The sequence below is a fragment of the Pinus tabuliformis genome, chromosome 9, assembly GCF_031772625.1.
Source record: "Pinus tabuliformis cultivar Carrire ecotype Pingquan chromosome 9, CPIR1, whole genome shotgun sequence".
NCBI lineage: Eukaryota > Viridiplantae > Streptophyta > Pinopsida > Pinales > Pinaceae > Pinus > Pinus tabuliformis.
This window is the reverse complement of record NC_142307.1, coordinates 1,337,656,606-1,337,674,756: the sequence shown is the minus strand read 5'-3', so window position 1 is coordinate 1,337,674,756 and position 18,151 is coordinate 1,337,656,606. Positions and strand designations below refer to the sequence as shown.

Here is an 18,151-nt window from a genome sequence, read left to right as displayed (position 1 = left end):
TCATTTGGACTCACTCATCTCATCACATCTCTCTCTCTCTACTGCGCAGATATGAGTCTCTTCTCTACTGCGCTGAAATGGGTCTCTCTCTCTCTCACACATGTGAAGTCGGAAGCTGTTGAATTTGAAGCTGCAACTGCAGAAGTAAAGATTGACTTGCGTGGCCTAGAAGATCTCCTCTTTGGAACTACGTTGTAGGTTCATCTGAACCTTCTTTGAAAGCCGCAACTTTTGGTGGTGGAATGAAGTCAATCTGACGAACGGTTTGCAAGATATCGACTACCCTAGTTTGAAGCCGGAAACTGCTGAAACTGACGCTGCAACTGCAGAAGTAAAGATTGACTTGCGTGGCCTAGAAGATCTCCTCTTTGGAACTACGCTGTAGGTTCATCTGAACCTTCTTTGAAAGCCACAACTTTTGGTGGTGGAATGAAGTCAATCCGACGAACGGTTTGCAAGATATCGACTGCCCTAGTTTGAAGCCGGAAACTGCTGAAACTGAAGCTGCAACTGCAGAAGTAAAGATTGACTTGCGTGGCCTAGAAGATCTCCTCATCTGAACTGCGTTGTAGGTTCATCTGAACCTCCTCTGGAAGCCGAAACTTTTGGTGGTGGAATGAAGTCAATCCGACTGTCGGTTTGTGAGATATGGTCTGCCCTAGTTTGATAATGAAGCCGCTAATGCTGATGCTACTGATCTAGGGTTTTCTACTGCTTATATGAATCAGATTTATTGTACTATTTCTCTCTACTGAATTATTGAAGATAAAAGAAGATTTGATCAAAGGGTTTCCCCACACATTGTGGGGTTTGTCCCTGGCTAGCCGCCACATCTTGTGTCTCTTGTCTTGGCTTGTTTTCTGTCGATCGTTTAATGTTCTATCTGCACTTTACTTTATGTACATGTGATTGCTAATCGGTGGAATATAATAAGAAAAAGAAGTAAATTGTTATAAGCATAGAACATACCATAACTTAACACAACTCCTTCGAATGGGGTGCCTATGGTGCATGACTCATTCACTCACCTTCATGCTAACAAAGTGTTTCCAGGAAATAAGGTGAAAGTGCTGCCCACAAAAGGATGAAAGGTGACCCTTTATTGCTGCCTAGAAAAAGTAGAGTAACTTGTCTAATAACTCACTAACTGGAGTCTGGCAGAGTGCTGTCATAAATTACATGTAAAGTGGAAATCTTATGGTGGCCATTTGTTTTTCATGTTTTTTTAAGGTTGGTTATATTTTTAATTTTTAATTTTTAATCTTTTGATCTTTTGAGAAATAGGTTATTTGTTTGATGTTTCTTATATTTTATATTTATTTATGTTTTGAGAAGTAGGTTATTCGTGTTAGATAGACTCAATTCGACTACCTTGATTTCATGAGCATTCTAGAGGGATTTATATTTATTAGTTTATTAAATTTATTTATTATTTATTATTTTATATGTATTTATGATTTAAATTTTTGTTATATTTTTAAATATAAAATTTTTATTTATAAATCTAGTTTTATAATAAGAAAAAGAATATTTAAATATAAGTGAACTTAAAAAGTTATGGCATCTTAGAAACCAGGCTCAAATGAGAACATTCTTTAAATTAGGGAAATATAACACAAAGATATGAAGAATGTTTTTTTTTTTCATTTAAAACTATAAAATAATATGGTGTATAAGTTAACTTGAAATTATTATTAAAGTTTATCTATAAAAACTGTGAATTATTAAGAAGTTATGATTAAAAAAAAATGTAATTATAAGAATAATTTTTGTATATGATCAAAAAATATGTTAGTTATCTATAGTTGTTTATTTCTCATACAAAAATCTTAATGTTAAAATGAAAAATATAATTTCTAAATTTTAAATAATGCAATAATAAGAATGATTCTTAGCATATTAAAATTTAGTTATTTATATAATTAACAAAATAGAAAACAATACAAATATTCTATTTAATTATTTATATAATTAATCAAATAAAAAACAATACAGATATTCTATTTATTCTATTCGATAATAATGAATTCTAAAATTTTCATATTATTAAATCACCTTTTAAATAATATTCTATTCTCACTAGATTAAATAACCTTTTAAATAGTATTCTCTTTTCTCACTTGATTAAATAGACGGATGAAATGATAACAAAAATGAATATCGTAACCAAGTATATGATAAATGTCTAACTCTATCTTTGTATGTAAACTAGCGACTCTAATTTATGTTGAGTAACTTAAATATTCGGATATCAAATCTATAATTTTGAATTTCAAATCACGGTTTCAAGTTTCTTTGTTTCAGAATTTTACTCACCATCAAATATTTTTAAAAGGCCAAGTTTCCTTATTTTTTACTGACCATCGAATACTTTAAAAAAGCCAAAAGTTAAGAACGTTATGCCAGGAACAGGATTTTCTAAATCGGGAGGATCCCACAAATATCTTCATCGTACACGCTATTGTCAATTCGAGGATGCCAACATTTTCTGGTTCATAAAAGCATTAGACGAGATGGAAGAAGCTGTTACATTTGGCACATGGTGTGGTTGATGTATAATATGCAGACCCTGGTTTTTCGTCTAAACAACCAAATAAAACCGTCAAGAAAACAGGTTCGATTAGGTTCGATGAGGTTCGATTAAGTTCGATTAGGTTCGATGAAGTTCGATGAGGTTCGGGTTCAACTTGAGGTTCGAATTTCAGGTTCGCCGAACCTGAACGAATTTCAATTTTTTTTTCAGGTTCGCCGAACCCTGTGACATAGGATGAAAGAGGGTTGTCCTATGAGTCTATCAACCAAGTTTATGCTTGAAGGTTAGTTATTAAGTGAAAAGTTAAGACTAGAATGCTTATGCAATGATTATGAGTGAAGTTACTTGAGTTAGGATTGTAAGTGTTTAAGTACTTAAATTATGATTACTCTTTATGACAATAGTACTTAACAACAATTAGAAGACAATCTTAAAACAAGACAAGTGCTTAAGGATACAAGTGCTAATGAATCAGTCCACAAGATACCTAGGACAAATTATCCAATTGTCAATCAGCCAATGACCACAAGATGCCAATCACAATTATGCAAGATTTTCTTATCACAAGCACAATTAGATTTCAAATGCCAAAGTAGTTCATATCATAAACAAGATCAGCAATTTAGAGCTTAAGTGTATGAGTGTTTTAAGTGTAAAATTGGGAAATTCTTGTAACTTAAAACAAGACAAGCAAATGTTAGATCTCAAATATCCCAAATCAGCGATAACACTTTAGAAATTTCAGCACTTATTAGTCTTATGACAACAGTAAGGAAATCACTTTAAACCCAAGAGATGACAAGCCCATAGCAACTAGATTTGATTAGTAAAATGCCCAACAACTTGCCAAACTAAAACAGTGAATTTTTGCTTACTTGAAATGCGATTTTCAGAATTAGATCAGATCTTATATATCTTGTTACAAGAGTAAATTAATCAGCAAATCAGTGAGTTAGTGATGCTACAAGAAGTGCCAAATATGCCCAAAACTAGAAAAATTTTGCCAAAACTGAAAAATTTAGTTTTTGAGCCCTTTTATGTGAATTACTCGGAAATTTGCAGATCTGATTCAGAGATTTATGCAGACAATTCTAGCAAGCAAATTTTTAGATCTAGGCTAAATCCTTGATGCCCAAGTGGCCAAAATTTAGGAAATTCAAATTTTGCAATTTTAAAGTATTTTGACCAACTTAATGTGATTTTAGAGCCTATGTATCACTGTTATAAAATGAAAATTACAACAGTAGCAAAACATTAAAAAATTAAGGTTTAGAGAGCAAACCCTAGGCTCATTGCCTTGAAGATCACTTTGCCCAAACTTGCCAAAATTTTAGGACGAAGTTGCCACCTGAAAATCAAAGTTTTTGAGGCCAAATTCCTACAAAACCACCAAGTATTCAGTCCCAAAAAATTTCGAAAATGGACAAGGATCAAACTAGGGCTAGATGAGAGCTAAAGGTTAAAGAAAAATGTTGAGGACCACGGAAAAGGCAGAGAGGCCAAGAAGAGCTAGCGGCTCAAGGAGGAGGCCTAAGAAGGCCTACAGTAAGCCCTATAGGGTTGTCGATTGGCTTAAGGGAGGGTCTAGAGGCCGTTAGGGGCTACAGCGGTTTTTAGGCCCTTGAGGCCTACAGCACCCTAAAGGGAGCCTCAAAAGGCAGCCACAATTCCTTAAGGGTTAGGAAAAGCAAGGGGAGAAGAGGGACCGAAGGCCCTAGGCCTCATGGCTAGGGTTAAAATCCCCTGAAACTCAAACGCAGAGGGAAAAAGGGCTGACAAAAGTGGCTTAGAGGCAAACATTGGCCTTGGAGAGGTCGGATCCAAGCCCGAAAGGGCTAAACCTTGAAACCCCTGCCTCGAAAAAAAAAAAATCATTTCAGGTCTTCAATTTGCTACAAATTTTCCAATGGCTAGCCCTGTAAAAATTCTAGAGACTAGACCTTACCCTTAAGGGCCTAGGTCTAACTCTATTCCAACCTCTTCTCTTGATTTCACTTGCAAAAAATGGAAATAAAATACCAAAAACCCCAAATATATACAAAATTCAAAACCCCAATTAACAAAAAAATATTTACAAAAAATATTTTACAAATACACAAAGGTTTTAAAACAAATTTTGGCAAAAAAAATTATGGAACTTTTTCGTTGATAAATTGCTAAAAATAATTTAGAAACTCAATGCACACTATAGCCTTAGTGAAGTTTAAATCAACCATATAAATATTTGGGATCCAAACAAAGTCGGTTCATGCCCAGAGTATGTGAACTTGGAAACTAAGGACTGAGGTACCTGCAAACACTATGTATATATCTCAAGAAAATATGTTAATCATATGGCAAATGAAATCATCTAAGATTAGCCCAAACTATCAATGGAATGACTATATCTCCATCTAATGAAAAACATTTTATATCATTTACCGGCACAACATCGGAAAGCTCATAGCCAGCACATACCACAAATCAACAAACACTGAACACCTTCAACTGCACCACAAAGTCTTTATTATGATAGAAATAAAAGTTCCAGTGGGACAACAGTGTTACATCAATGCTTCAGCAGCAATTTCTTAACCAGAAATCAGATGGCTAAAGACTCAAATGACTCTCTAATTTATAGATAAATCCTCCAAGTGGAAAAATAACGACTAGTTTGTTTGATCCTTGTCAAAATAATCTCGACCGTCGAAAAATAATTGATCATATTTTAATCTTAGCCGTTGAATTTTTATTTTTGAGGAATTTTCGAATTTATAATTCAATTCCATTTTTATTAGCTCAAAATTAATTATTTTGAGCTAATTTCCTCAAAAATTTGACTTTTACTTAACCATTAAGGAACAAGGGTCCAATTTTTCTTGAAATATCCAATATTCCCTTAGTGGAAGACCTCCAAAAATTAATTCTTTGAAAACCCACGAATTTTTCCACTTGGAGAATTTAATTTCTCTATAAATTTAATTTTGACTCTAATTAATTAAATCTCTGGCTTATGATTGTAATATATTCTTGCCAGAAAAATTAATTAATTGACACTTGGAGGGATTTAATGTTTTTTTCATCCCCTAATATTTTAACCATGGTATCTAAGTACGAGGGACCATGCATTAAAATATTTTTTACAATTCAACCCTCAAAGGGGGAATACCCATTTGGCTTAGACCCTCAAAAAACATACCCAAACTGCGACACAACATGATCTAGTAGACCAAGTGACCAAGTGATTCGTAATAAAATAATTTAGCCGATTAGCTTAAAGTATTCCCAAATCATTTTTACATAAGACTCGACTAGAACGCTAGGAATTACCTAAGACTTTGACAAAGAATTCCACCATAGATTTGGGGTGAGGTTGGAGGGAAAACTTTTCCGACCATCCGAGTTTAGAAACACAAATGAGTCAGTGAGACGAAAAACCTTATAGGCTGAAACTCTCGCCAAAGTAATAGTGTTACTAGGATTTTACATACATTCACGGTCTTATTAGCATCATTTACATTACATAACTTGCAGAATGGGTTTATAATGACACATAAACTGTTGATAGATGATCTAATCCTGTTGAAAAAATTGGTACTTCCGCTTCCTTGGAACTTTGACAAAAACTATGCAACAAGTTTGTGGTTGAGATATTATCTCAAATAGTTGTTAGTATGGTTAAGACAGCATGATTATCATAAGCCAAAGCTTCTAGCATTTATATGTAACAATGTTGATTAAATAGTATCACTTGTTGAAAATTGGCAGCTCGGGGATGAATTTATAAAAATAGAAAGTCTCAAGTATGACTTTCCAAATATAGTAAATCACCTTGCATTAATTGGTAATCAAGCATTGTTGATGGAAAAACCCTTTTGATCATCAATCAATCCTAATAGTTCAATTTCAACTTAATCATTAACATTATTATTATTAAAAAGGAATTCAAGTCTCTCAAACATGAGACTCAATCATGTCATATGTAACTCCCCTCAATTAATGCATATGTTACTCTCTCTTAATGGATTCGTTCCTCTCTCTCTTTAATGATTTTACACATCTCTTACACACTTTAATGACTCGTCATAAAAAGATTCCTCTTACACCTCTTTAATGCATAAGTTACACCTCTCTCTTGAATGCATAAGTTACACTCCTCTCCTTTATGGCATAAGTAACTCTTCCTCAAGGCATGTGTATTGCTCCTCCTTTATGTCAATAATTCATTGCCCCTCCTATATATATGTGTCTCATATCATCTCACCTCACTTACTTGTGCATTGTGAATTCGAACTTGAGAGAGAGTTGGAGAGACTTGAAGGAGATTGTGAGAGAGAGAGACTTGGAGAGTAAGAGCAGATCTTGGAGAGCTAAAGTGATTCAGTGTTTGCATTAGCTATTGCTATCAAATATATTCTTCAGATTTGGGTGAACTTCTTCATTCTTTCTGTGTACTTTGTATCTCTGTTGAACAATTGATTTCTAATAGAAGAAGAATTTGGTTGGGTTTTCCCCTTGTGGGTTTTGCCTTGGTCATTGACCTAACTTCTCTGTATCTCATTGAGTTCTTGGTTGTCTTTCATTGTGCATATGGTTTATATGGTTTATGTTCTATCTACAATTACTTAACTTATTTTGCAGCATAAAGAAGTTTTAGATATAAGTGATTGTAACAGCATAGAACATCAAAATTTCAACATAACTCAGAACATTTTTGGTGTATGATAGAAAACCTGTCTACTCTTCCATTTTGTATCATGGTATCAAGGTTGGTCTAGACATAACTCTCTGATGGGAGGACCCAAGAAAATGAGAGAGATGTGAGTTCTAATCCTTGTAAATATGTAGGATTGGATTAGGTGAGAGTAGATTGTTAATGTGAGTTGTTGCTACAGTTTTTTCTGCATTTGACATTTTAATTAGTTTTGTTGTGCACAGAGCATTGTGAAGGAGACTACAATCTGATTATAGTTGGGTTTTTTTAGCTATGGTTGGTCTTCATGATAAATACAAATGTATACTTCAAGTCGGCTTCAAAAGAAGGAAAATTTGAATTTTGAATTATAAATTTTGCCTCTAAAATTGGCTCTAAATGATCAAATTGAACCAGCATGGAGTGACACCTATTCGAACTCATTAAGATCACTATTTAAAGGCCATTCAACCTCCTCCTCTTGGCATAATTTGGATGACCATCTTCTATTGACTTTATTCACACGTGGGAGACTAAAGAGGATGAATTTGAGGCGGAATAGAAGGACGAATCTGAGGCATGAAGAAGGATGATTTCTGAGGCAGCAAACCGAAATCCCAGGAGGTCGAATTTGTCTCTGTTTGACCAAGTTTGACCTGGGTTTGGTTACTAGTCAGTTTGACTTGGTTTTTGACTGGGAAATCAGATTGTATCTCTTGTTGAATTGGATAATTTCTCTAAGAAAAGGTTGTTGGATTTTTCACTGGTTAGAGTTTTCCTAGAATAAATTTTGTGTCTCTTGTTTGGCTGTCTCTTTATGATCCTACTGGCTTTATTGTTTATATTGTTAAGATTATCTATGTGTAATTGATTAACAATGAATGTGACACAAGACAAATTAATGAAGTAATCATTGGAAGTAATTATCAGTCTAGAAAATCTTAAAAAATCAACATGGTATAAGAGCTTGGTTTGAAAGGGCATTCTAGAATTTTCATTGTAGCTCTCCCATAAAAATCCATTTTTTATTGGGTGGGTAAATGCTTGAAGTTTGCTTGCCAAGGCATCAAATTTTGGCCTCCTTGAAAACAAGTTTAGCTAACCTAAATCATCCTAGACTCCATTCTCCCAAGGAACAAGAAACTAATCCAACTTTTTGGTGATCAATCTCACATTTTATCCATCTTTTCTCCCTTAAATTCAGTCCTTTCAAGGCTAGAGAAGACTCAGAAGAGATCTAGGGCTTGGTGCAAATTTCAAGGGACGGAGAATTTTAGTGGTTGGAGAGCCTAAACATCAAGTAGGTAGGGTTTGCCCCAAAACTTGTCAATTTGTTGGGCATCCACTTCAATTTCATCCATAAATTCTCTTGCCCTAGGTGTTTTCCCTAAGAGGGAAGCCCTAGTTTTTCTTTCTTCAACTTAAGGACTTTATTGAAGGTTTCATGAGCCCTGGCTTAGCTAAAATATATTGTAAGAAACCCTTTCTCCTTGCCTTGAGCATGAGCTACTCCAACACTCGTCAAATCAATCAAAACCCTAGGTCTTGAGCCCTTGTTTATAGGATTCTTCATAGAAAGCGAATTGCATCTTTGTGAAGCCTTGGACCAAGAATTGTGTCCTTCTTGAAGACCTCCTAGCGAGATCATTCCACACCTTAACCCTAGAATATCTATTATAAGTGATCTCTTTCCTACTGGGAGTCCTCCCATCGGTGAATGTTCATAAAGAGCAGGGGGTGTTGGTTGTGGTGATAGTGGACCATGACCCCTTTGTTGCTTGTAGGTCTAGTTTATTCCTTGTAGGTTTTCCCTCTCAAAGGCCTACTAGATTTTGTGGCAACATGAACCACAAGCTTCTCCAGGGTAGGGAAAACCTAATCTTCGGACACATCTTCTTAATGCATTAAGATTATCTTTGTAGTATCTAGATGCCTCATAATGATCATCTGATGAGATAGATTTATTTTGTTTTAATGTAATTTTTCATTATGTTGTTAGGACTTAGGATATCATATTTTAGTATCAATGTGTGATGTATCACTTGACCTCTTCTATATCAATTTTATTTTCATATTTATGTCACAACATGTTTGTTTGATGTTGTTGTTTCTTTAGATGTTTAAAATTTTGAAAAAAAATTATTATTTTTTATTTTCTAAGTGTTTTGATAGTTTCTTATATTTGCCCTAATATTGCCAATAAGTTATATTTTGGACCCTCAGCAATAAATTCACCAAAACGATAGATGTAACATTTTGTTTTTGGAATGTTTTCAAAAGCTATGAATGGATTTGATTCTAGAAATACAAATATTATATGTTTGCATTCAAGTCTTTTTTTTGACAATACGTATAGAAATATATATGCCATTCTCCCATATCTGGATGCTAACTTTTCCAAAAAACTAGAGGATCTATATCCATTTCCACAGAACTTAACCAATAAGGAATACTAACTAGTGGTCCAAAATATAAGCTTCCACTGATTTTTGAACAATATATAAGCAACAAGATCTACAATAATACAAGGCTGTCCTCTTCTTTGTAACAAAGGTGAACCAGTGTAGAATATAGAATAAATGGACATACCATTTTGGGAACCTGAGGAAAAATATTACAGAAAGCTTGCATTTCTTTTTTAGAAGCTAGTGCATCTATGAAAAGTACATCCGCCCCTGCGTCAGCAAATGCCTGTACCCTCCAAAGTGATTCCTCCAAGGAAACAGCTTGGCGTGCATCTGTACGTGCTATAATAATAATGTCTGCAGAGCTTTCTTTCCGAGCATCTACAGCTGCTTTTATGCGCATCACTGCTTCCTCCCGTGAAACCACCTTTCTTCCACGAGTATGGCCACAAGCTTTGGGAGACACCTTCACAACAGCAAAGAGTCAGGTAGCTGTTATATACAAGCTCACACAATGAAAAATTCCATTCTTCAAAAAGCAGTACAGCATTCTTACCAATTAGTCCTACCAAATAATACAGACATATATGTTATAAAAAGTTATACTATAGATAACAATTTCATGAACACACACAAACATAGTATAAAAGAAATACATATTGTTCTAAATAGTCTTTCTGTAACAAGTATGTGTTACGAATATGTGATATATTAATAATGTCATGCAACACTAGGGAGAAGCATGCATCCAGTGCTTCAGTACAAATCCCTGAGTGAAACTGGATTGGTGGTCATGGAGTGCAACTGCTACTTGTTTCTGGAATCAAATTATATCTATAAAAAGAGCTAACAAAGACAGACTTACAGTAAAATCAGCATGTAATTGAAAGCTTTCAATACAACTACTGGTAAAAATTCCTAATTAAATTGAAACAGAGTACCTATTGTGTCCTCCACCTAGCAACTACTTCAACTACTTCATCTGTGTCTAATAAATGCAAAGGATGCATCTGAGGCAATGAAAATGTTCCAAATAAAGATAAAACAAAGGCATCCGATTATAGGTCCGTGTTTGGAGGTGAGGGGAAGGAAAATAATTAGACATGAGTTTATGTAAAAGCAGATCACATAACATTTCATGTCACCAGCTCCAGTATCTTTTGCTATTATCAAATCTTCGACTCCTGGTACACGAGGTAGAACGGCACTCCTCCCAAATCCCAATCCACTGAGAGTTTAGAGTCTAGACTCCCCATAAAACTCCTAGCAATACTCACAGGTGAACCATTCCCATACAGCATTATCTCTTCCTTTTTTGTACAGATGCACTAGTAGTATTATCTCTTCTGCTTCTTTGGTGGGGTAAAGGAGCCTGGGCAATCTGCACACATGAGGATTCTCCCTCAGGGCCAATGTATCAGTACAAGTCAGAAAGAAGCTAGTATGTGGCTACCTTGTAATATATGGACAGGCCATTTGCACTACCTCCCAGTTAAGCTAGTTGGAACCATTTTAAAGATTTCTTTGGAGCTCTAGACATGTGATGGACGAAATAGTGCCATATGTGGAGTTTTTATGACCTAGGAAGGATGTGGAGGCACCCTTAAATTTAAAAATCAGATTGAATTTGAATTGAGGGAAACATAGGGCACTTAACGTGAAGTACCATCAGTGTAGACTGTTCCTCTAGGTTGCCTAAAACAAGGAAATGGCAAAAGTCTGCTAACACAAATTCTACTGAAAACGAGCCTTCCCAAAAATATGGAAATGTGAAATAACACATATATGTATCTGGCTACATAGGTTTTCTTGAATCTAAGACTGCTTGTCTCCAGGTAACGGATTCACTCTCCTTATCATAGCATGTATCTAATCTGGCTAAATGGGTACTTGATATCATTCTTATCCCATTCCCACCCAGAAAATATGACAAGCTTCAAAGGGTCAACTCCATTGTAAAACACAACCAATGGTTCATGGTGATTCATCATTGCCCAAATATTGGCCTATACATATCTTCACTATCATTGCAGTTTTCATCAGTTGCATCTAGCCCTACATGTCAAGCACATGTTAGTCATGTAGCATGCATTAATACTACTGAGAAGGTCACACATGCTAACACTGTAGATTGAGACCTCTTAGTTATAGAGTATCATTTTGATGTGAATTTATCAAATGACAAAAAACTATTCATGTGTTTTGTGATGACCCTTAAGGTCTATGGGTAGCTGGTTACATTTTTTAATAAATTGACGACAGATGGATGTGTTGACCATTTAGTTAAGAATCAGTTATTAATTAGTATTTTTATCAGCCCATGATAACCCAACATTTTCTGAAATGTGTCTTAAATGTACAGTACAAATTTACATAGAAAAAGCAAAAAGCAAGAACGGCATATAAAACGAAATTCACATTCTCTTCCTCAAAGTTACTAGTGCAGAAATAAAATCAGAATACATTACTGCATCTAGGGATTTGGAATCTCTTATCAGCAAGGCCCCTTTGGCCAACAATTGCATATGTACCTCATCCCTCCACATGGAACAAAGAACTAGCCTCGTGATTGAAAACAGTCCTACATCAGATATTCCAAAGGATATAGAAAGCCAAGATCCTCAAGCAATGCCAAATACCAATGAAAAATGTATGTACCAAATAACTGCAATCACCCAAATGGGCCACCCTCCAATTAATAATCCCATGGAGTAGAACTAAGTCCTAATCCTAGACACACTACCAAGCTTTCACCACAAACTAACAATCCGAAAACATATGTTTTGTTGTCTTGGAGCACTAGCAGGCTAGGCAAAGACCATTAGAAAGCCCACTCTTGGCCAACCTCACCTTGGATGGAAGACCCTAATATATGACCAACCAAGCAAAATCTCTTGATTTATAGGAAAGATAAATAGCCATGCACAATGACATCGATGAACACACTTGTCCTTTGAATCAATACAAACCCAACAAGCATCGATGACTAGAGGAAGAGCATGTCTCTAATGCAAAATGTGGTAAAGGCTCCTAGAATCATACTATTGAATAGGGAAACCAAATTTCCAACCACAATCACTCAAAAGGGACCTATCACAACAACATTCATCTTTGTCATGTCCCTTCTCAAACACATTTGTAACAGGGTGCTGCTACACAATTTTGCACAATTTTGGCTAAGGAAGAGAACCCATAATTTTTTACTTAGGGACTTAAGAGGCAATTCGACTTTATTTGGTTGCTAGTGGAATGTGGGGGCCACCCACATGGGAGTTCGAATTGGCCCATTCAAGTAGCTTGGAGGGAAAGTTGAATAGGTGGATGGAGGGGGCCACATAAGGCTAGGGAGGCCCAAGGAGTTATAAGGAGGGAGCAGCTCTCATTTTGGATTCATTCTTACACTTTGCAATCAAAATTACTTGACTATTCGCTCTATTGTTTAGCTGAGTCAACCAGTTGTTTAGCCACGAATCTCTCAAGTGGGAGATTCAACCTCTACTTCGGGGGACCATCCGTGCCCACCCTAGAGAGGCAGTTTCATAAGTATTTTAGGAGTTCCGGGAGTGTGTTACAGCACTACCATTCAGCCACAACAGGGAGTGTGTATTTCCAGCTAGCTGGAGAATACGCAGGGGGAGTTTGGAGCTATCAGTGACCAAGCATTTGCCGGGAGAGTTAGAGGATTGGGAGAGCAACAAAGGGCCAGCCTTTCTTGTGAGTTTTGGAGCCAGCAGAGCCAGCATCCCAGCAGTTCGATTTACAGTTACCCGGGGCCTGCGCAGAGAGCCATCACTAGGCTCACGTGGGAGTTGGAGGGAGGAATTGTAGAGCTGGAGCTGGCCGAGAGAAGTAGGAGATCACTTGGAGGGCCATTTGAGGAGGATTGCTAGAGTTGGGAGAGCAGAGATTGACAGGATCAGTCACAGCAACAAAATTCGAAATTGGAGGAGGGCCAAGCTGTGAAAGGTCAATTTTTGAAGGTTGGAACCAAGGGAAACCCTTTCTGGGTTTTCTGGGTTTTGGGCAAGGATCACACTCCTAATTTTATAGAATTTTCTGGGTAGATCTAAGGGGTCAAACAAGGGTGCCAACTCAGCCAATAACTAGAGGAGCTAAGGGGAATTTGGGCCAAAATTCTGAGGTCAACATTTGGCCAATTCCTCCATGGGTTTTTTTGGGTTTAGGCCAAGGAGCAAGGAGTTGAAATCTCATACTTTTCTGAGCATGAGAAACAGTGATTCTAGCCCTTCGAAGTCAGCAGACAGAGCAGTTTTCTGGGACAGCGCAGTTCAGTTTGGTGCAGCAGTTGTAGCAGCCTTCAGTTCAACATTTTCTCACCTGGGTTTTGTCATGCTTTTCCATTGAGACAAGCCCAAGTGCACCATTCTATTTTACTATTGCATTTGCTCCTGAAGAAGTAATAAAATGGCTTAGCAGTTCTCTATTTCCTGTGTTTCCATGGGTGCTTAATGTATATTTCGTTTTTCTGATTGCTGGATTGTTTGAATGCTTTGTATATCACCTACATTCTTGTTTAGGAACATTACAATCTTATACAAGTCCTCCGGAGGGATAATCGCAACCAACACTATGATGGATGGATGATCCAAGAGGAGTAAAGAGAACTCATGAGACAAAGGATGTTGATCCTTATAAGGACATAAAACTAAATCCCAAGTCCTACAAAAATAGGGCACCCTTTTTGCTGAACTAACAAGCCTAGAAGTGAGGCATTTCTACAATATAACTAACCTGTGTCCTCAAACTCTAAATAGGATGTCTTAGAAAATCCCATCCTACTCTACTACCCTCATGTTCCATCAAGCCAAACCAATACTGTACTGAAATCCGTCTAGATACTCCTAAAAATAAAAAAAAAATGGAGACCTAGAATAGGTGGGGGGGTGGCGGGGGGAATAACGTCACATAAATCAAAGACCCCCCACACCCTGCCAACTTGCTATCATTGCTATGCAAAAGAAAACTTGTCACACACCTACCAAGGGGGAATGCCCTCCAAATAGTGAACCACACTTTTGGTAGCAAGGATGCACCCCTAAGTAGACACATTAATCAAACAAAGCTCTCCCTCATCCTTGGCCATGATACAAACATCCCAACAGACCAATAGGAGACCCATGTCTCTACCATACTTGAGCATAAATACGAACAGAGGATCTATTCCAACCACCAAAGCTACACCTAACTAGGCAACCAGCAATAAACATAATACATTTGTGAGGTCTAAAGAATCCTCCCAACCACTATCAATTTACCAACAAATGATAGGTCCCTATGTTACCAGATATGAAGCTTGGTATGAAGTTGTTATCAACGCCAATCCCACATGACAATGGGCAACATTCCCACTCCAAATTTTATGCCAAGATACCATCCAATGCCCTCGACCTAATATTAGTCCAAGTTGTAGGAAGTTACCTCATTGGATAAACCAACCAAGCAATAGTCCATCGTATGATCACTCACCACTAGCCCCGAAGCCACATACAAAACGTTAAGGGATACACATGCACCATCTACAAAACCCTAGTCTACTCACACAAAAATGAGAGTAATTAGAAAAATGATCGTTAACCATCATTAACCCATTAAAGAGTGAGATGCCAAACATTTGGTTGTGCATTCAAACAACTTCCAAAAGATATCCGAAAGCATCAATTGATAAATTGTATAGGTAAGAGGCCAAGGGACACCATTAGCAAATGGATTGATGAGTAAAATTTGAAGGGACAGAGAATTATTGATAGAGACAGACAAAACACCATGATCCAAACCCCAAACAACACAATGTCCTCATAATGAAGGACCAATCCACCCAATCATAAGCACTATCAAAGTTTGTTTTTAGAAAAAAAACTCTTGACCAAACTCATGGGACCACTCCATGGCCTACCAAATGAAATCACCATGTCCAAGATAAAATGCCCCTAATATACAAATCATATCTACTCTTTTCAAACAATCTTTCCATCCATGTTACCTCAAAATATAGCAACTTAGTGCAAAGTCTCACTAAATACACTAGATTAAGAGCAATAATGCGATCAGTCATGACTGTCACCTTAGTAATTGTTCCCCCACTATTTTGTAGTTGGATACTATCACTATAAGAGAAGCTTCCATAGTAGATCTTAGGGATTGGATAACCCAATTACTCTTAATCTAAATACCCCCTAAGGTTTCTACTACTACAATCACCCAAGGATAAAGTTCAATAAGTAAGGTTCTCGATTAGATAAGATGTAATTTCAAGACAACAAGTTCAAAGGACCCTATGGCTAAATCTAGAGGGTTTAGTAAGTCTTAGAGAGGCTCAAATAGGTTCCCAAACACATGTTATATTTCAAATACAAATTTTTGTTATATAACGATAACAAAATATCCTAAATTTTCTAATAAACAAGTGAGAAACAAAGGTTATTTAATGGATAAACAAAGAAATAGATTACAACAAATTTCAATGGCTAAAAACACTTAACGACAAGAAAAATTGTACACGTCAACCCTAATTAATGGCTGAAAAATGTATCAAAAATAATATTTACTCTCTTCCAATTTAACACATGCAATACCTAACCCTAGGACTAAGCTCCAAGGTAATTAATGCCATAAAAACCATATTTTTCCATAACCTAACCCTAATTTACACTAGAAAACATAAAAAAAAAAAAAAAAATTAAGGTTTTAATTATGCTATTTAAAGGGATTGACACAATAGTGAACTGGTACCTTTTCAATCAAGGGGGACTAATGGAGTGTAAGGCAATGTCTATGGAAGAGGACCAATGGGAGTGATTCATCAGAGAGAAAAAAGCTACAAATAGGTTTCTCTACTCCACAAACCCTAGTGATTTTCAATCAAATTGGAGATAAAATGCAAGGAAGCTATACTAAGGTTCCTTGATGGAAACTTGATGATAATCTTGCAAAGGAGATGTTAGAGCCATAAAAGATTCAACACATTTGGTGAAAATTTCAATGAAACCCTAATTCTACAACAAATACAAGATGGAAGAAGATACTTATAATAAATTTGCACAAAATCACCATAGAATCACCATTTATCATCCAAGAGAAAATCCATCCAATCACAATATCCTCCCCAAGACAATTTTCTCATTCAATGCTCCATAACAACCAAGAGAAAAGAGAAAACTAGTGTGCACTCTCTCAAGTGTGAGTGTGACAATGATTCAACACTAAATAAACTTCCCTCTACTTATATGAAGGCAACCAAGTCGATTTAGGATAAACTTAGAATAAAATCCCTACAAATATTAAAATATGTGACTACAAGCTAAGTAGGTCACAAGCCAACCCCAAAGAGAACTATATCAATAGACCCCAGGGAGCAGCTTAATTGGCGATTGTCGTGATAATGAAGTGTTATGTACCAAGAGATTTGAGGTTCAAATTCTCCCGATTTACCTGTCTCCAAAAGGGGTGTATATAAGCACCTAAAGGTTATAGTGCCAGCAATCGAAATCAACCCCATGTCACGCGAGTACGAAACCAGTGTAGTTGTTGATTCCTTAGTCATAACAAAAAAAGAAAAAAAAGAAAAAAGATAATTATATCAATGATAAAACATAAAAACAAACCTCAACTAGTCCACATGTGTTGGCCAAAATTGCTTCCAAGGGTAACGTCATCCTCTGAAAGTGTATTTCTCATCAAAATATGTCATGGATGACTCACAAAGGCACTCCTCACTCCAAAAGCCACATCTCCTCATCAAAAGGTGTCCAATCATCAAGCAAAATCTCCCTCCAAAGGGTTGTTGATTTGGGGTATCATCGGATGTCCTTTAGGCCTCAAATTTTGCAGGGAGGTTGGGGCACATGTATTCCAAAGAACCCAAAAAGCGTTTTGGCAAATTCCACCTAAAGACAATTTTATTAAAATAATTAATATTTTTTAATGGGACCCTAAGTCTAAACTTAGGAAATTAAAAATATTAATGGGTATTAATCTAATTATGGGTGTAACTTCTAGAAGAAGACGGAGATCAAGCCAAAATGATATGAGCCTTTGATTAGGATTTAGTCTAGGTCGTTGGTTGTCCAACAAAAAGATATAAATAAGAGGATTGAGGGTCATTTGGAAAACACACCGAGAGATCAAGAGATCGAATTTTTGAAGTGAGAAGTTCTCGGGAGGAAGTTTTGATCGACTAGATTACTTGCAGTTGAAGGGCAGGGATAGCATCCGGAAAGAGAGAGATTTTCTCAGTCGGAGAATCATCAGCAAAGAGAGGCAGAGAGTGATCCAGCAGCCCAGACGCAGACGCTGATGCAGGGCCATGAAGGACCACGCAAAGGCTGTGCAGAGGGTGACAGAGAGTATGATATTTTGCTAAGGATAGTCAGTTTCAAAAGCCAGGAGTCGGGGTGTGAGACCGAGAGGCTAAGCGCAGAGACTCCAAACAGCAAATCGATCAAGAGACTGGGTGATGCAGTGCCTAGAGAGGTTGATGCATGGACTGCGTGAGGACTACGCAGAGGCAAAGTAGGGCCTACC

The 18,151-nt window shown here is 36.6% G+C and overlaps 1 protein-coding gene across 2 annotated transcripts in view; it reads right to left on the bottom strand.

Annotated features, from left to right (window-relative positions):
- LOC149153464 (uncharacterized) overlaps positions 1-18,151 on the bottom strand; it is a 371,159-nt gene that overhangs the window by 143,143 nt on the left and 209,865 nt on the right. For both annotated transcript variants that reach the window (XM_089440413.1, XM_089440412.1), the window contains exon 4: positions 9,795-10,076. In XM_089440413.1, coding sequence (XP_089296539.1) covers positions 9,795-10,076 — 282 coding nt within the window. The remainder of the gene's footprint in view (positions 1-9,794; positions 10,077-18,151) is intronic.